The 20,497-nt window shown below is 42.0% G+C and overlaps 1 protein-coding gene across 7 annotated transcripts in view; it reads left to right on the plus strand.

Moving 5' to 3' along the window:
• Positions 1-3,445: 3,445 nt before the first annotated feature.
• The window catches only part of SNX31 (sorting nexin 31), a 66,343-nt gene continuing 49,291 nt past the window's right edge, over positions 3,446-20,497 (plus strand). For 6 of the 7 annotated variants that reach the window (XM_036876466.2, XM_057497858.1, XM_036876468.2 and 3 more), the window contains exons 1-4: positions 3,446-3,590; positions 3,697-3,771; positions 13,501-13,615; positions 16,600-16,664. In XM_036876466.2, coding sequence (XP_036732361.2) covers positions 3,525-3,590; positions 3,697-3,771; positions 13,501-13,615; positions 16,600-16,664 — 321 coding nt within the window. In that variant the 5' untranslated portion in view covers positions 3,446-3,524. Of the gene's footprint in view, positions 3,591-3,667; positions 3,772-13,500; positions 13,616-16,599; positions 16,665-20,497 lie in introns of all 7 variants that reach the window. The other variant, XM_036876467.2, reaches the window with a different exon arrangement.

The following is a 20,497-nucleotide window of genomic DNA, read 5'->3' on the forward strand; positions in this document are numbered from 1 at the left end:
TATTACAAAGCTACAGTAATCAAAGCAGTATGGTACTCACATAAAAACAGACACAGATGAATGGAACAACTAGAGAGAGTCCAGTAAGAGATCCATGCATATGTGGTCATCTTATGAGAAATGACACAAGAATATAAAATGTGGAAAGGACAGTATTTTCAATAAATGGTGTTGGGGAAACTGGACAGCCACATGCTAAGAATGAAATGGGACCATTTTCTTATACCATACACAAAAATTAATTAAAATGTATTAAAGATATGAATGTAAGACCTGAAACTAGAAAACTCCTAGAAGAAACCAGGTAGTAAGCTCCTTGACATCAGTATTGGCAACGATTTTTTAGATCAGACTCCAAAAGCAAAGACAACAAAAGCAAAAACAAACAAGTGGGATGACATCAAATAAAAAAAACCCTCTGTACAGCAAATAAATCAAAAAAGTGAAAAGACACCTATAAGAGAAAATATTTGCAAATTATATATAAGGGGTTAATATCCAAAATGTACAAAAGAACCATGTAACTGAATAGCAAAAATACCCCCAAAAAACAAACCCCAAACAATCCAACTTAATAATGGGCAGGGCATCTGAATAGATATTTTCCCAAAGAAGGCATTGGGAAAGTGCATATTATTCAGCCATAAAAAGGAAGGAAATCCTGCCATTTGCAATAAGATGAATGAAGCCTGAGGGTATTAGGTTAATTGAAATGTCAGACAAAGGAAAACAAATGCTCTACGACCTTATTTATATGTGGAATCTGAAATAACCAAACTCATAGAAACTGAGAATAGATTGGTAGCTTGCAGGACTGGTTGTGGAGGAACAGGTGATGGTAGGTCTAAGGGTACAAACTTTAAGCTATGGGATGAGTAAGTTCTGGGGATGTAGTGTATAGCACGATGACTATAGTTAATAATACTATGTTATATAGTTGAAAGTTGCTAAGGAAGTAAATCTTAAATGTCCTCATTACCAAAAAAACAAATGGTAACTAGTGAGGTGATAATCTTATTTTGGTAATCATTTCTCAATATACACACGTATCAAATCATCACATTGTACCCCTTAAACTTACACAATAGTATGTCAATTATATTTCAGTAAAACTGGAAAAAATATAATACAAAATACTCTGGCAAAAATAATTAATACTGTTTAGTGACTGAATGAGTGAATAATTGCTGCCTGGTAGGGAACATAGGTCACAGATGGGGAATAGGGACTTGCAGAGGCTGGTCCTGTTCCATCAACTTCAGGGTAGCATTAGGAAAGGGGGGAAATAGTCCTGTTTGGACAGTGCTATGAGGCGGAGGAAGGGCTCAAACAGGTGGAAGAAAGTGCCTAGAAGGATGGTCTTGATCAGGATGCTCTGCTTTGCTGCCCTGAAGACAGGGCCAGATCTCAGAGCCTACCTGATCAGCTTCTGCCCCAGGGGGAACTCAGTTCCCCACCTCCCCCTGCCCCTGGTCTTGGTGTAGGGTGGTCTTCCACATCAGAAAGAGCCCTTGGGCAGGGGCAAAACCCTAAGGCCTACCTACGCTGGACTGAAAACCTTCTTTAAGTAAGGACATGTATTAACAAATTTCAGAAAGAATGAAGGTACAGTTTGAGAGTCTGCTAACTTGCCCAAGGCCTCTCAATAAGATGCCACTGAGCTGGGATATGAACTCTTGGCCATTCTCTTAGCCTCTACATTATACCGCTTTCCTTACTTAACAGCCCTAAGTCTCTATTCATTTCTGTAAAACCAGACTGTTAGTGGTTCCTAGGTCAGAGAGGTACTGGAAATTAAATAGCATAATGGACATCACAGCCTGGCACAAAGTAAGCAAGCAGAAAACAGTGGGAGCTCAGCAAGCACTGTTCCTCCTCCCCAGCCTCAGCTTCCTGTTTCAGGCACTCAGCTTCCATCTGGTTATGACTTGTATTTTAAAGGACTTTCAAAATCCAATTAAATCCTGGAAGAGACTACTAAGACCTATGAAAAAAGTGATCTGTGACCTAGGAAAAGTTATCCCACTTTGTGGGCCTGTTCTGTCATTGGTATGATGCTGCTCTTAATGCTTCCACGGAAGAGTTCTGAGAGAATTACCGGGCAGGAGAGAGCATGGAGACAGCCCAGTGCCTGCCTTGGGACAGACACACATCCTGCTGCTGCCCTCCATACCACGGCCCACGGTGAGGTGGGAGGAATTCTATCCTGCTTTAACTAAGAGAATTAGGGTTACTTTCCACAGCAACTAAAAATGAGAGATTGTTGAGAGAGAACTTGGGATGGTTAGTCCAGAGAACAGAGGGTTCCTATGAACCCAGATGACTGGGTGCTGGCACTTACTGGAAACCAGGGCTTCTTGGGGATCAAGAAACCCAAGCCACTTCCATCTGATAGTTTCTGGTATATCAAGGGAAAAAAATCTGCTGAAATTTCTGGTATATTGAGAAAAAATGGTATATTTTTTCAAAGGGGAAATATTTAGTATTTTAAAAATGCTAAAGTGAGTCACAAATACTGTAGCATACCTTAAGTGTTAGAGTTAACAAATGTTAACACAAAATAATGAACCTAATATAATTGTGCTAGTCATAATTACTAGATTTATGTATTTTTTGAAAATCTTAAATCATAGCTACCACAGGCAGTGTTGGCTGGCAATTGGACTCAGACTGTTTATAGCCCTGGAGGGGGTACCTACTTGGAGAAAATGCCAACATTTTGAGTTTGAGGATGGGTCTATGATTTCACGCTCTGTCTCGCTCTTGGTGATACATGCATTGGAAGAGGACTGGACATTCTGCAGGCCACAGACACGAGAACGGGGCCCTGGAATGGACATCTGCAGAAGGCTGGCTTCTCATGGGCTCAGCATTCCCGCCCCCCGCCCGGCCCCTCAGCAAGATGCGCAGCCCTGAGATGTTGGGACCGGACGAGTAGTACTAGTTACTACTCATTTGGCACGTGTACAGGACATCTGTGCAGCTGGAGCAACGATTTTTAACTTCTGTGAGTTCAAGAAACCCTCTGAAAATTTGATGAAAACGCTGGACCTTGTCCCAGAAGAATTCTATTACCCCCACCGACCCACAATCCTCCATCCCAACCCCCCAGAAGCGCCAGAAGCCCGCACACTTCAGGGGGAAACCGTTGGCCCGAGAAAGGCTCAGCCACCCTCTAGGGTCTCCCTCTACCTTGAATTCCGTCCGCCGCCCCCACCCACCCCAGGGAGCACTGTCTCAGGCACAGGCTGGCTGTGGGCAGTGCACGGAAGTGGGGCCGCGGGCCGGTGACACGCTCCCCCTCCCACCCTCGGGGGGGACCCGAGCGCCGCAGCCGGGGTTGGGCGGGCGCGGTGCTAGTGTCTGAGCCCCACCCGCGGACGCCCCGGGCTCCGGGAGGCGGGAGCAGGGCTCCGCCCCCGACAACGTGACCAGCCAGCTGGGCCCTCCGCTCTGGGGCTCAGACACTAACTAGCACCGCGCCGCACGCAGGTCCCATCCCCGTTCCGGGGCCACCCCGAGTCATGAAGATGCATTTCTGTATCCCGGTGTCCCAGCAGCGGCTGGACGCGCTGGGGGGCCACTACGTGGTGCGCCAGGGGCCGGGGGCCGACTGGGCAAGGAGGGGACATGGCGGGGCGGGGGCTCACCTGGTCGTTCAGCTAAGTCGGGATGGGATGTCTCTTGTGTTTGCAGCTGTACTCCGTGTACCTGGACGGCTTCCTCTTCTGCAGGGTGCGCTACAGCCAGCTGCATCGTTGGAACGACCAGGTGAGCAGGTCCAGGGCAGGTACGAGCCCGTCCACCTGAGGCAGGTGAGGAAAAGCGCGCCCAGTGGACTCTGGGAGCGTGACTCTGGCAAAACACTGGCCTTCTGGAGGGCTTCAGACTCCTAATCTGCGAAACAGGGCTGTGGTAAGAATTAACTGTGGTGCTTGCCAAACAGCTCAATGAATACGTGCTGCTGCTCCTAATGATCTACAGCTGGGAGATGAGGGACCAGGAAGCAGGTGGGTCTCCCAACCCCTTCCCAGCGCAGTGATCCCCACCAGGACGGGTGCTGGGTGATTATGGGCTCCATTTCAGCACCAGCTATTCCCTAGGACAAATACAAAATGAGCAAATTACACATTCAAAAGGAGCAAACCAAGTCTGGACGAAGGTATAGTTTTAGGAATCTTGTACATGGTATTTAATCTCCTTTAATTTGTGTACTTAAACTCCCAGAGTTTCTTAAACTTACCCCCATTATAAAGGCATGTCTCTATTTTTATTTTCAAACCACAGAGGTTATTAGTAGGTTTCAATTACTGACAGGCTGGAAAGCCGGAAATAGATGAGTATCAAGACAGGAGGCCATTTCCCACTACAGTTTCTCCCTGCGATGTCCTGATGGCATTTTTTCTGGGAGGCAGATGATTTATTAGCTACTCTGGTGGGGTTTATTGTCCTAATTAGGAAGTGTTGCAAGTCTTCAAAATGGGATAAAGGAATAAATGGAAGTTTAAAAATAAACTTCACAGTCCTCCCAGCCCTATGCAGTTTTTTATTTTTGGGTTTTATATCCTGTTTATAAAGAGAGCAAAAGTTGAAAGAAAGGAAAGGAAAGGAAAGGAAGAGAGAGAGAAGGCAGGAGAAGAGAACTTGGCAGGCAACAGCTATTAACATTTTGCAGGAGTCCTTTCATACCATCTCTGGGTTTCTAGTTAGGAGATACACTATATTTCCTTTAACTATCTTCTGCTGATGCACAACTCAGTTCCTTTTTTTTTTTTTTTTTGCTATTGAAAATGATGTCACTGCAGTGAGCCTTCTTCCTCATATCAGAGTGCATAGGAAAAGTCCATTTTTCAGGTTTAAGTTTCATTTTCTAAGATTAAGTTTCTTTGGAGTCAACAAAAAACAGGTGTGATGTGGTTGTTAGTTAATTTGTGTGGTCATCTTTGAATTGCTAGCACCTGGTCCAGTGCCCATGGTCCCTCAGGAAAGACTGTGGGATGACTGAATGAGGAAGGGCAGTGAATTCTGACTTCTGGAAGATGAGAAGCTATTTGCAACCAAAACATGTCTGGGAAGTTGGGAAGGCTGTGGAGGAAGGCAGATGGGGATCTTGAAGGAGAAAGTATAGGTGTCTTAGGCATTTGGGAGAGGAAGCTGAGGTATCACCTCCTATCCTCTGTCTTCTTATAAGGTGATGTAGGATGGGGGAGGTAGCCCCCCAGGTGAAAAGCAGAGACAGCAGAGAAGAGAAAGGAGAGCTTGGAATTGCGTGACCACTTCCTGGCTAGTCACCTTATCTCTTCTCTGACCTTCAGTCTTTTTGTCAGAAATAATAGGCAAATAGGTGGTTATGGAATTCAACCTCACCGGGTACTGGTGAAGAGTAGGGAATAGCTTGTCACAGAGCCTGGTACATAGAACATGCTCAGTAAATATTTACTGACTCAGAGGCTTGAAGAATTCCTGAATCTGGCCCTCCTTAACCAACAGACTCAAGAAAACACTTGTTTTCAGAAAAACTTGGACCTATCAAATCTTAGCACGTCCAGAAACAGAGACATGAAGTAAGTAAACTTGTAATCCTGACCTTGGAAGCTGTGAACAAGAGACTGTTTACTATTCATTGTAGTGGACTCTGTAATACTGAAATAGTGTCACAGCCCAGTGCCCTCTGTGTGGTAGACAGTAGACAGTAAAGAATACTCCATATTTATCCCAGGTTTTTCAAAATCCTAAAGTGGAGATTTCTTTATGCAGTTTCCAGACTACCTTATACCTTAAACTTACCATTTTTTCCCTTTTCTGTAGGAATAACTTCATTTTAAAGAAACGATTTAGATCTTAGTTTTCTATTAGCATTTATTAATAATTTTAAATGATAACTAACAAGCAGTTACTGCATGCTGAGTTTGGTGCCAAGAGCTTACATGTAACAGCATGTTTAACTTTTATAACAGTCCTATGAGCTAGGACTATAATCAGCCCCATTTAACAGATGAGAAAACTGAAGCAACAACTTGCCCAAAGTCATACGGCCTAGTAAGTGCTATAGCCAGGATTTGATCTCTAGAACCTGCTCTGACCCATTACATTTTGTAGTTTCTTACTATAGCTGACAAAATAAATTGTATCAGTAAAACAATTGAGTTCTAAACTAACATACTTTTGTTTTGGAATAATGAAATTCCCTATTTTTGGGTGTTCACTGTAGTGAATTTTGGTAAATATAAGCAGCTACCACCTTCATAATCAAGATAAAGAACAGCTTACAAAAGTTCCTCTTGTCCCCTTTGCCCTTGATCCCTGCCTCTCCCTCGGCCCCACATGACCAAGATCTGCTCTCTGTCATCAGAGCTGCAGCCCAGGACCGTGGTTGACCTGCCCAGCAAGCCCCTGTAAGGTCAGCAGTGTGATCGTTGTCATCATTTCCATGGGGTAGATAGAAAAGTCTGAGTAAGGTTTTGCACGATTCAGCAAATAAAAATACAGAAACCCCAGTTAAATGTGCATTTCAGATAAATAGCAAAGAATTTTTCACTGTGAGTAAGTTCCATGCAGTATTTGGGACATACTTAACTGGGTATTCTATATTTTATCTGGCAACCCTAAGTCTGAGGTTGAAAGATTGGGTGAGCTCTCCTAGCCATTTCTCAGGTGGATTTTATTCTTGCTGTTTTATGGAAGATGTGAAATGGCTCAGAATTCTTAACGTAACTCAATACTAAACACTTTAGAAAACAAAACAAAACAATATAAAGGCCCTATCTGTGTATTGTGTGTTTAATGAACATGACTTTATTTCCTGGGAAGTTCTGCGTGCTGCTAGAATAGAAATTTCATCTTCTGGAATTAACTTATTTGTTCATTTACTTAAACATTTACTAAGTTCCTGTTAGATATCATGCACTCTGTTACATTAAGTAAAAAACTCTAACTTAAGCACATGTGATCTTTTGGTTTTAAGAACTGAGTTTCTGTGTTGTATACTGGATAACAGACTGGGAAGGAGCATCTGCCCAGGTGAGGTGCTTGCTCTTTCTCAGCCAAGCTGTGTAGAGGCTACTGCCTATACAATTGAACCCAGTTTAGATGGTTGTGTTTTCAAAAGGCCAGTTGCGACTCATGCCCTCTGAAGCCATTGCCTGCAGCCCCTTCTCCCCATGATTCTCCCTCGAGGTCTGGCAGCTTGCCCCTTTGCTGCTGAATGCTGCTTTTCTCTCTGCCATGTGAACTATTGGACCTGACTTCACTCTCTGCCATTAGGTGAGTGAAACCAGTTTGATCTGTGCCCCAGTCCTTGATGCACCATTTCCCTCAAATGGGTTTAAAGGAGTCTGTGAAGGAAACTTAGCTGGCTTGCTTTGGCCAAGTGTTAAGGATGAGGCCATCCCATGTAAGAAGAACTCTATGGATTCTATGAAGAGAATGCTTTCCTCTTTGCCAACGTTCTGCCGGTATCAGGCACGGCAATGGGAACAAGCTGTGGAAGCTTGCAAAGGATCCTTCAGTGGGAGAAGGGGCTGTGCATGGCAGTGTGCTCTGTTTCAGTCTTCCTCCCCACCCGGTGCTGACCCAGCCTGGCTCCTTCCCTGCTTTCATCTGATCTACCCTCTTCCTCCACATGGACCCTCTGTCTGTATCAGGCTGGCCTACTCATTGTCTCTGCTCAGCTCACTTTCCCTTCTGGGAGGATGCCTGCTCTTTGACCCACTTGTCAAGGACCAGCCCTTTCTCAGGGCCCACTTCAAGCCCCACCTCCTCCAGGAAGCCTTCCTGGGTTGCACAAGATGTCTTTCTCTGATTCCTGTGCCACTTCATTTTTAGACCTTGTCATGTTCCTCTTTTGTGTATATTTGTCTCTCATTATTTTGTTTCAAAAACCAGTATTTAAATGAAAAACCAATAATTAAATAAATGAAGGCTGTAGGCATAGCATACCCAGCACAGAAACCTACTTTAGTAGATGCCCAGCAGAGATTTGGTGAAGGAGGAGGAGGACGAGGAGAGGGAAGGTGGGAGGATAAGAAGGGGAGGAAAAGGAAAAAGTAGTGAAGAGATGGTGTCCAAATTCTGCCACTCATTAGCTTTAGGACCTTGCTTTAACTCTCTTCTCCCTGAGCTTCAGGTTACTCTTATTGTCAGGTAAACTTGTCAAATGGCAATGGTGATCATCTATCCCACATGGCTGTTTTGAGGAACAAATAGTATAATGTACAAGCTCCAGGCTAATGTTGTTTGGTACCAAATGCCACAACCCAGATTGCTTTGAGCTCTGTGGCCCTTTATCTGGGGAATCTGGGGTTTTGATTACAAGGGGACTTGCAGAGATGGGTTGAATGAGTCAACATTACAAGTGGACTGTAGGAAGGCCACCATTTGTGTCTCTAATCAACTTGTGCCAGATCACCACTCTGCAGTAGGTATGGAGGGCTGTGAGTACACAGGGCGGGGAAGGAGGTGATATTTTCAGCCAGCCAGTGAAGTCCTTTCCATGTTTAAAGGTAGAACTGCATGATGGAGAAATCAGTGCAGGAGATTGTGCTGGGATTAAAAATGTATTATCTGAACATGGTATTTCAAAAGCAAACAACCAACCCAAAACACCTCATAATAAAAGAACAGAAGAGGTGTTTTCCCTTTGGTCTCCTTAAACAGTTTTTTGAAACAGTGGGCTAAATTCTAATACCAGATCATTCTCAGTATGCTGGTGGTTAGAATAGCTGCACTGTGGGCTACTGAGACCAATAGAAAAGTTTGTATCTTGATAGAGTTGAAGAACTTGTGACATTGATGACTGACTATTGGCAGACTTAACTACTCAGCTTATTACATGTTTATCTTTCCCCTTAGACAAGTATTAGAGAAGGGAGGGGAAGATTCCTGGAGAAGTCTGCTCTGATTGTAAAACCTGCTGGGAGAGTTTCCGTGCTGGGATGGGTATTAGAACCTTAATTCTTGTTGACTTTCCCCAGCCCTTGGCCTTAGGGTAGGGGCTTCCCAGAGATGCTCTCTTGCAGGTGAATGGCCCTGGTGGCTCAAGGCTACTGTGATTTTAACCAGCAACCTTTGTGAACAAAAGCCAAGAAAGGCAATTGCCTTTTAAGGATCACATAGTTAATCAAGAAATAATGGCATGCAAAGAAGACAAATTCCTGCTCTATTTAGTAGACTTGGGGTGCATAAATCCTAGGTGATTTGACCCCCTGTGCTTGGGGTGATGCTCCAGCTGGTGTGTCTTTGGAAAGTAGCATGGCAGGTAAATTTCCTTGAATTTAAAAGAAACCAAATTATTGCTATTTTTATGTGTTTTATACTCCTGGATTTAGAGAAAGGTTGCAAACTGAAATGGTTAGCTGGGGTCAGGCAGGTCATTTAAATGAGAGGCATGGATCAGGTGAGTGTAAGTCCAGGGAAAGGAAATCCTGGGGCAAAATAACTCTAAAAACCAAAATCAGTCAAAGAGAGAAATAAAGTTTAAAATCCGTTTATTGCTTACAAACTGCAGTCTTGGGCCATCTTTCTTTCCTGCTCCAGCAGAAGCAAAACTGGCCCTTCCCTCACCTCACCTCTGGGGTACAGTTAAGCCCTCCTTGCCCATTGATATCAAGATGAACTACTCTCCACCCCTGAGGAATGATGCAAATGCACTAAAGCCATACTTCTCTCCACCCTTGAGCACCTGTTGATATGCAGATGTACTAAAACCGGGTGAGATATTCTGGAAATATTACAGTTTTACCCACAGTGAGGCAATGGGGAATGGTTGAGAACTGCTTAGGTCTCCTTTAAGGAGGACAGTTGCCTGAGGAATGTGAACCAGTGATTCCAGACCTTTTGATTTTTCAAGAGAAGCCAGAACATCAGTTTGGTTTTTGAAAAATACACTTTATTTTTGTTAGACCAGTTTTAGATCTACAGAGTCATTGCAAAGATAGTACAGAGTTCCCATGTATCCCTCACCCAGTTTCCGCCATTGTTTTCCTTTAGTCTGGCACATTTGTTCCAGTTAATGAATTGGTACTGATGCATTATTATTAACTCTAGTCCATAATGTATTCAGCTTTCTTTAGTGTTTACCTAATGTCATATTTCTTCTGTTCCAGCATCCACCCAGGACAATACCACATTACATTTAATTGTCGTGTCTCTTAAGTCCCCTCTAAATGTCACAGTTTTTCAGATTTTCCTTGTTTTTGATGACTTTCTTTTGAGCAGTATTGGTCAGGTATTTTGTGGAATGTCCCTCTATTGAACTCTGATGTTTTTCATGTGATCAGACGAGGGTGATGTGTGTTTGGAAGGAAGACCACAGAGGTTAAATGCCATTTACACATCATATGAAGGGTGCCTACTATCAACACAACTTATCACTGTTGATGTTGACCTCAGTCACCTGGCTGACATAGTTGTTTGTCAGGTTTCACCACTGTAAAGTTACTCTTTCTCCTCCCTTTCCTATGCACAGTCCACACTGGAAGAGTGGGGATTTATGCTCCATCTCTTTGTGGGATGAGTACATAAATCATCTGGGATTCCCCACAGATTTGTCTATCTCTCCTATTTATTTATTCAATAATTTATGTCTGCATGGATTCCTGGATATTTACCTTATACTTTGGGTTATACTTCAATATTGCTTTATTTTAATTGTTTTTCAGCTTTGGCCCATGGGAGCTTTTTTAGTCTCTGACATATGCCCATTGTTTTTTTTTTTTTTAGCACTTACTTATTTTTCTGGTGCTACAAGATGCTCCAGAATCATCTAGTTCCTTCCTCAGTCCTAGAATCAACCATTTTCCATGGAGCCCTGGTTGCTTTTATTGGAGAATGATCTTAGAAACCAAGATTTGGGCACTTCTGGGTATTCATCATCACTACTGCCAAGTTGTTGCTTCCAGGCCCTCTCAGCTGACTGTATAACATACCTAAAAATATTTTTATATGTAACCATCTGTAACTATATTAAGCTAAACATGACTTCATACCAATATCTCCAATTCATTTCCCAAGTTATATAGGTCAGCACTTTTTCCTTCACCTGTCACTGCAGATGTTTCATACATTTTGTAATATAGTTTTGTTATATTCTGTGGTCCATCCTAGATTTTCCCACCCTCTGAAGTGATTGTAATTATTTGTGTAGTTAAAGTTATGTTACAGTGAAGTTCAGTGGGTATGACAAATGCATAGAATCATGTATCCACAAGGACAGTATCATACAGAATAGCTTCACTGTCCTAAAAATTTGACATGCTTCACCAGTTTCATGGGCCCCCTACCCCAGTTCTCTGGTAACTCTTGATCTTTTTGCTGTCTCTATAATTTTGTCTTTTCCAAAATGTCATGTAAATGAAATCATACAGTATGCAGTTTTTTCAGACTGGCTTCTTTCATTTGTCAGTATGTGTTCAAGATTTATCCATGCCCTTTTATAGCTCGATAGGGTTTTTTTTTTAAGTGCCAAGTAATATTCCATTGTATGGATCACCACAGTTTATTCTCCTACTGAAAGATAATCTTTCTTGTTTTCAGTTTTCGGTAGTTATGAATAAAGCATCTGTAAAAATTAATGTGTGAATTTTTATGGTCATAATTTTCAAATCTGTTGGGTAAATACCTAGAAGCATGCTTACTGGATTGCTACACTTGGCTTTGTAAGGAATTGCCAAACTGTCTTCCAAAGTGGCTGTAGCATTTTGTACTACCTCTAGGACAGAAGTTTAAAAAATTTTTACATCTCAAATGTTGGCATCAATTTCAAATTCTCTAAAAATCAAACAACTAGTAGACCAAACAAAACATAGTAGGGAGCTGTATCTTACCCAGAGGCAGATAGTTAATAACCTTTCCAGGTGTTAGGGCAACACTGCCCAGTAGAACTTGCTGTGCTGATGGAAATGCTCTATATTGGCTTTGTCCAGTTCAGTGGCAACTTGCCACAAATACTACTGAGTATTTGAGATGTGGCTAGTGTGTGTGAGAAATTGAATTTTAAATTTTATTTCACTTTAATTTAACTTTTAAGTAGTCACACATGGCTAATGGACATCAGATTGGATGGCACAGTTCTATGCCGTTGTAAGGATTTGGGCTTTTACTTGAGTGAGATGGGAAGCCATCAAGGATTTCCAGCAGGGCAATGAATAATCTGGCTCACATTTTAAAAGTATAACCATAGGTACTGTATTAGGAATAGACTCAAGGGGATCAAGGGCAGAAACAGAGGGACCTGTTGTAAAGTTGCTGCGCCAATCTGGAAGAGAGGTGACAGTGGCTCAGACTAGTGTGTTGGCAGTAGTGATAGAGAGAAGTGGTTAGACTGTCAATGTATTTTGAAGTTAGGGCCTACAAAGGTAAATATTTGCCAAATGCATGCTGTATTTATGACAAAGGCCATGGAATTAAAATTCTTACCTGTTTGCAGTCTCATTTCTCTTAGATCTGCTTTCCTAGTCTTTAAGCCACTAACTACAGTAATAGTAAGAGTCAGCCCTTCTTCTCCAGAGGTACCATGTTAAAACTTGACTGCGCTTCCAACTGGTTTCCTTTCTCCTATTTTAAAGAGAGTGATGTTATGCTTTATCTTTAAGCTGTCGCTGTCAGTGTAGGGCTGGAATGCATGAAGATAGCACTTTTGGTTACCTTATTTTAAAAATTATTTTTGATGCATCCACTATTAGCTTGCATATAAATAATTGCCACTATGGTCTTGGCTCATATGTGGTGGGTGGGAGGGCAGAGACTGACTGGGTTTTTAATGAAATATGTCAGCTTTACAGGAATTCTATAAACCAGCACCATCCAATAGAAATATAATGTGAGCCATATTTATAATTTGAAGTTTTCTGGTAGCCTGATTAAAAAGCATAAAAAGAAACAGGTAGAATTAACTGTAATAATATATTTTATTTAATAGAATATATCTAAAATATTATCATTTCAACATGTCATCAATATAAAAAATTATTAGTGATGTATTTTGCATTCTCTATTCTTTGACTAAGTCTTCACAGCCTAGAGTGTATTTTACTCTTACAGCACATGTCAGTTCAGACTAGCCACATCTCCAGTGCTTATGAATCACAAGTGACTAGTGGCTACCATAATAACACAGCTGTAAACATCTGTTCATTTTGGTAGATGGGGTGGAGGAATTAAATTCCTGACTGCTGTCATGGATAGCACAGGTACTGTTGTGGGGGGTAAATTAAAGAAATATTGTATGATGTGAGGGCTGGGAATTCTTGTAAAACAAATGAAATGTTAACATAGCCCAAATCTTCCAAACTCAGACTGGAATTGTCAGTCTGTAATATGTCCAGTAGTATTTCTAGAACCCTATACTGAGATCTCCTTAAGAAAATCAGAGTATCCCTTTTTCCTCTTATTGGCCACCAGGAAGGCTTAATTTTAGTAGTGCTGGGGTGAGACTTGCCTGAAGAGAAGGTTTTGGTATCTCGCAAGGCTTTTTGCCCTAACTGTGTTTTCCGAATCTTTCAGCTGAGACGGGTCTTTGGAAGTTGCCTGCCACCATTTCCGCCAAAGTACTATCTTGCGATGACCACATCTATGGCTGATCAGAGGAGAGACCAGTTAGAACAGTATTTGCAAAATGGTATATATATTTGGGTTTCTTTTTACATATTTATTGAGATATATGCTATACACTGTAAAATTCACCCATTTAAAGTGAATAATTCAATGGTTTTTAATATATTTACAGAATTGTGCAACCATTTTCATGATCTTTGAGAACAGTTTCATCACCCCAAAAATAAACCTCATACCTATCGATCAGCTACTCCCTGTTCCTCTCCCCCACCAGCCCCTATCACCCAATATACTAATTTCTGTCTTTATAGATTTGCCTGTTTTTAGACATTTCATATAAATGGAATCATATGGTAGGTAGTCTTTGTATTTGCTTTCAGAAATGCTCTTTGTTCAGATTTGCCCTTGGGTACGGTATGTTGACTTTAATTGTGGAAGTCAAAGAAATATTAACTGGATTATATTAACTAAATAAAACTGAGCAGAGAGAGGAGATGAACTGTTCTCATGAACGCTCTCAAGAGATACCAGAGATGATCACTAGCAGTGCTGCCCCCATCTCTGTGCTCACCAGGATGCCCTGCTGAGGCACCAGGGACACTTGGGGGTCCTCTGCGGCCCCTGCCAGCTCGCAGTACAGCCATCTTTGCTCTTGAAAATGCTGTGTTCAGCAAAACTGGCTGGCAAGACCAAGCTCTTGCAAAAAGAGGTGGTGGGGAGAAACAGAAAAATTGGCATTAAAATACTTGAAGGTTTTCAAAAGGGGAAACAGCATATACCCAAAATGTTTTAAAAATACAACCTGTCCAACGAGGATACAAAGGAAGAAACATTCCTTCCACCACAGACATTCCTCTCCCCACCACCCACAAGCCCCTGGATGTAAACAGTATCACAGGTAACTTATGTATTCCTCAGAAACAATCTGTGTGTCTACAGGTGTGTATGTACGCCCCTGTTTGTTAAACACAAGTTGAAATTTACACGTTTTTTTCTGTACTTTTTTAAAAAACTTTTTATTCTGAAAGAATTTCTGACTTAAAGAGAAGTTGAAAAATAATGCAAGGAATCTGTATATGCCTCATACAAATTTCCCAAATGTTAACATCTTATGTTGGCTTTGTTGTCCTCTCGCCTTCCTCTGTGTGTGCGTGTGTGTGTGTGCCTGCGAGTGTGTATTATATATAATTTTTTTGAGACGCTTGTGCTACATATACAAACCTCTTTACCCTTATATACTTCTTTGTGTATTTCCTAAGTTCAAGGACCTTCTACAACCACAGTATAGTTATCAAAATCAGACAAATAACAGTTATATAATAATGTTATCTAATCTAGAGACTATTCAAACTTCACCAACTATCCTATTGATGTCCTTCATGTCAAAAGAAAAGTGTTTTACCTCTGTATGTTGACTTTTTTCACTCTTAATATGTGTATCATACAGATCATTCTAGGTCAGCAATTACAGATTTAACTCATTACTTCTCATGGCAGCACATATTTTCTTTTAAAGATTATAAATAAAAATTCTAGAAGTCTTCTATTTCATCTTTTGTAATGAATAATATGCCTCTTTTAGATCCATTAAATAAACCTTTTCAAGACCAAAATGTAGTATCTTTTGAATTTTTATTCTTGTTTTGTTTTTTCAGCAAGTGAAATATTTCTTTAACAACCAGCCTTTCCACCAGTGATCATAATGGTGCTTAAAGGGTCGTTTTTCCCGGCCTGGCCTTTATCCCTTTCTTGAGGATCCTTTTTGGCAAAGTAAAGCAAGGAGACAGTGTAGCTTAATGTCATGACTGACACAGGCTCTAGAGTCAGACCTAGAGTCAGATCCCAAGTGTGCACTTCACTGGCTGTGTGACCTTGTGCAAGATGCTTACCTTCTCTGGCTTTGGTGTCTTTTCTGTAAAATGGAGATAATATCTACTTCAGGGTTTGTTGTGAAGGTTAAATGAGCTAAAATTTACAAAATGCTTGGCATAGTACCTTGTACTTAATAGTGGTACAGTAAATAATACTCGTGTGAACACTTTTCAACAGCTTTCCCCACCCCAAGAATCCATGCTAATAGTTACAAGATTAGTTTGCATATATACCACATATATTCCAGAAAATAAGGCTTCTCCCCAACCCCAAAATTACCCCCTTAAAAAAGAGAATACCTTCTCTACAAACTTTTCTCATGTTATAAAGATTTTCTTTTTCTTTATTTTGGAAAACATGGCATTGTTTGAAATGACCTGAAATGACCTCAGTTAGGGCTAGTTTTGAATACTGGGAGAAGTTATTTGATGAAATCAGTAAAACAGCAACAAAAAGGGAAGAAAGAAGAAAGACATTGAATACAGATTTAGTAAGTATATAAGTTTAGCTAAACAGCAGGGTCCAGAGAAGACTCGTGGGAAAAAAGGTGGAAACGGGGACATGGGCTGGGAAGCATCTCGGGCAGGCGTGTGGGCTTCACAGGGGGACAGTCTCTGCCCCGTTTGCTCTGGCCACAGCATCTGAGTGCTGGTGTTTGGAGCTTTAAAACTAAGGGAGCAAATAATCTTATAAGTATACAAGAATGGAAAGACTTGACATCTCTCTGACAGCCTTATAATCGCTTTTTTTGGTAACTTCTTGAGAGCTACCATCATTAAAAGAGGTGCTGTCACTTAGTGGTTCTTGATTGATTTAAAATTGTCAAATGACCAAGTGTCTTGCTAAAATGGGAGGTCCAAGTTGTAAGCACTTTTTGTATTCTTCATATTAACTTCATCCTCTTAGGGCAGCAAACTGGATATTGAGTGGTACAGGTGTGTATGAATTAAGTGAGATTCTGGGAGACAGTCACTGGGACTGATATAATGGGTTCACATTGTCATCAGGGCTGCCTGGAGGAGGCAAGCTCTGTGAATTTTCCAATATTTGAGAAATGCCTCCTTCAAGGAGGCAGTGGTAATTGGGAAGGTGTACAGGGCTCCCCCTGAAGGACAGAGCAGTTTAATAAGTCAACCCAGCACTGTGTTAACCTGGCTTGCTGTCCTTGTTTTTCAGTAACTATGGACCCAAACATGTTGAGAAGTGATGTCTTCATTGACTTTTTAAAACTGGTACAGATGGTAAGCTTGCTCTTCTTTACTAAGGTTATTATTTCTTTGCAGAACATGTCTCTTAAACACGTGTGCACTGCATCTCCAGCCATCAGCCCCACAGAGCCTGGGCTTGGGTAAAATACATTCACTCGGAGTACCTGGGAGGGTGGTTCCTGTTTTGTTCTTTCAGAGGATTGGATAGATTCTAGAATGGAAAATTAAGTGTGTCATTTGACCTTTAGCTCATTTTAATTAAGCAGGTACCTTTTCTCTGAAGCTTAAGCATTGTACATCTCAAACCTGGGTAAAAGAAAACCTTTTATTATTTAGGTCCCCCATGAAAGTTCTGGGACCTGACTTCTGTAGTTAGAATTTCCATGTGTGCCATGGTGGAGACATCAAGGCAGCAGTAATAGCCATGGCAACTATTACTTGTGCAGTCTCTGCTCCTAACTTTGTTGTTTCCCCAATGGATATTGGGGAAAACAGTCTGAATGGGGATGACCCAAAGCATCTCCCTTTCCTCTGTTCTGTTGGTCTGAAGAACCACTGGCCACTTGCCCTGGTGAGGCTGGCACTTTACCAAGTACATTTGTTTAGCACATCACTCATTCTAGGTGTACATATGGGGGCATTTTTGCCCGCATGTATGTTCTTGACTGAATGGAAAAGCTCCGAAAAAATTGAAGTTGTACAATAATATGAAATTATTGAATTGGATCCCTAGCTAGGGAGGAATGATAACTTGATCAGATGTATTAAAAATGGCAGTTAATTTCATTTATTCAGTGGTTCAACTATGTTTGTATCCTCTCCGGTCCACGCAACCTGAGAAATGATCCTAGAGCCTCCCATTTGTGTAGTTGTTGATATTTTCACATATATTTGGTGGTTTAAAAAAATATGTTCTTTCCTTTTCTTTGAAAAGTTTGTTGTTGAGTTGGTGATGGTGGTAAACATCCCAAAAGGGCACATGATAAAAGGAACTTCTGCTCCCACCGCAGGTGCCCGGGTCCTCCTCACAGACACTGTTTACAGTATGTGTTTCTCCTACAAATTTCTGTGAATATACAAGCATTCATATGTTTTACCCATAAGCAAACCACCCAAGGTTTTTTGAACCTTGTATTTTAAAATCTACATCTGGCAAATCCTTGCTAGCACACAGGGGTCCATTCAGCCTTGGTTCTGTCATTCTGTGTGTGTGTGCATTATAGTTTCTGCTTCCAGGTCTTTTCAAAAATTGTTCACGAGGTAGCAGTGTTTTGGAGCTCTGCTTTGAGTTTCTTTTTTTTTTTTTTTTTTAATGATAATTTGGGAGCTTTCCCCCTGATTGAGTTGTCTGAGTAGATTTTCCCTTTATAACTGCACAAACGCATTCCCCCCAGCTGTGCCTGCTAGTCTCTTCTTGGTTCTTCTGATGAGATTTTCACTGTTGCAATGGCTTTATTTTTTTTTCCTCGTCCCTTTCTTCCATGAACTTTGCCAGCTTACTTCGATGTCCTTTGTTGTCTTCTTTCTGGAGGCCTTCCTCTGATCTTTGAGGTCTTAGTTGAGAGAAGCCATATTTTAAATAATACATCATCAATGTATTGTGATGACATCATTTTTCAGGTATGTTTTTCACCCTTAGTTGCTCTCATTTGTCTAAATCCTTGCCAGTTCTTCTCACGCAATTATACAGTAGCTTTGAAAGGGGCTGGGCTTGGTGAGTCAGCTTTTTGCTGACAGTAGTGTTGCGGAGAAGGGGGGTTGAGCGATTCGAATCTGACTGTTAGACTTCTTGATGGCACCTCTTGCTCCTGGTCGCTTTCTCACTAACACTGCACTAAGCCCTGAGCAGGGAATCTAGCAGTGACACAGCAGTGATGCTGAAAACCAGTCTCTCATGTTGAGATTAGCATGTTTAGACTTTCCTGTGACTAAGCATCCTCCAGACTGGCTTAGCGGTTAAGGGCTCAGGTTTGGGAGTGTGATGGCCAAGGTTCAAATTCTGGCTGCTCTCCTTCCAATTTGTGTGGTTTGGGGCAGTTTACTTAGCCTCTTTGCATTTCAGTCTTCCCATCTGTACAAGGGGTGGAGAGTTCCTGTCTCATAGGGTTGTTTTGAGGATGAAGTGGGCCAGTACTCCTAAAGCACTGAAATGTCACCTGGCAAATGTTAACATTGATGAAGTCCTCGCTACCATTATCAAGGCCAGTCTCTTTTTCTCTCCCCAGTCATGCTGAGATTGCTTTCAGCAAAGATGGAGTGTCTGTGCATGTCCAGACCCCTTGCCATTAGGTAATGTCAGATGGGCCCAGAGCTGTGCTCCCAGACTCGCTGAGGTCCTTGTGATGACCTTCTTTAAGGCAGCTTGGCCCTGCCTGACTCCTATGCACCCTGGTACCTCTGCTTCCTTCCCCGCTGGCCCGGCCTTATATTCACTGCACTTGGCAGCCCCTCTGAAAACCCGGTGGTTTAAGCCTGGTGTCATCTGCAACTGCTTCAGAGATGATTTTCCTTCCAGTTGCTTTCTGTTTGCCTCCGAAAGGAGAGCAGGACAGAGGTAACTTAATTCCTAAAATTGTTTACAAGGGAGGTTTACATTATGATTTTGAAAAGGAAATTCAGTATAAATCAGGAAGGTTGTGCTATGCTCATTGTGCCCCTCCCTGCTTTCTGTTGTCCTTGATTGTCCATACATTGAACAAAGAGGTATCAAATGGCTGCTGTGAGGCAGGCACCCCCCAGCTCATGGACTTTGGGCAAAACTTCCCAAATAAATAAGCTACCCCTAAGTTCCCAGGTGCACAAAAGCCACTCCAGACACCTTCTCAGTCTTCTTTTTCTCAAACATGTTGTTCACACGAGGCTGTAGAACATTGTTGATGAGACAGAAGAGTCACTGGGCAGATCACTGAATTAAATCCATGGTTATTGCTGGGGAATCAACACCTCGCAGGGCTGGCTCATGCCCAGCAAGTAGAAGAACATCCTCCAGTCTCTGGGCAAAGACACACAACCTTAGAAATGTGAATATGTCCAACTTTCCAGAAGCCCTTTATCACAGAAAGCCTTTATCACAGATGGCCAAGGTAAGCTGCAAAAATAAGAGGGGTTTGCCTCTACCGGGGCATTTAATCTGGGTCTGGCCAGTGCTTTGTATGCAGTATCTCATCATCCCTCACAACTTGTTGAGGGAGGTGCCATTAGCATCCCTCTCCCAGGTTAAGTACCTTGTACAAGGACAAGTTGTTCACATGTTACTTACATATCTTGTAAGTGGAAGAGCTGGGATCCAAACCCAGGGAGCTGGGAACCAGAGCCTCTGGCTCTGATGTCAGGAGGCATTTCTAGAGCAGTGGTAGCCCCCCCGGCCCTGCCCCACACGAGTCCCATTTGCTTTGTGTGCCTAGCCATCCTTGACTTACTTGGCTCTGTGCTTTTGCCCTGAGATGGCCTTTCAGACAACAGGACTTTGAAAAGGCAAAATCAGAGTCTTTGAACTAAAGACCTTTTGATGTGCCTGGTTCTTATACTGTAGTGTTCTAAAGTCTTGTGTGAACAACATGCTCGAAGAAAAGACAAGACTGAGAAGGTATTTGGAGTGGCTTTTGTGTGCCTGGGAAGTTAGGGGTAACTTACTTATTTGGGGAGTTTTGCCCACCATGGCTATGTTTATGGGGTCTGGAAAGTGACTATTTCCCTATTTCCTCTTAAGAATGTTCCCCTTGTAGGCAAGTGGTTAGGGCCCATTATTAAGTGTGATGGAAATTTAAAGCTTGGCAAAACCAAGTATGAATTTTGTTGGATAAGAAACCTCAGGAACACACACTATGGCTATCGGACATTCTTCTGCCTCAGAGCAGACTATCAAT

Source organism: Manis pentadactyla, chromosome 3, assembly GCF_030020395.1.
Source record: "Manis pentadactyla isolate mManPen7 chromosome 3, mManPen7.hap1, whole genome shotgun sequence".
NCBI lineage: Eukaryota > Metazoa > Chordata > Mammalia > Pholidota > Manidae > Manis > Manis pentadactyla.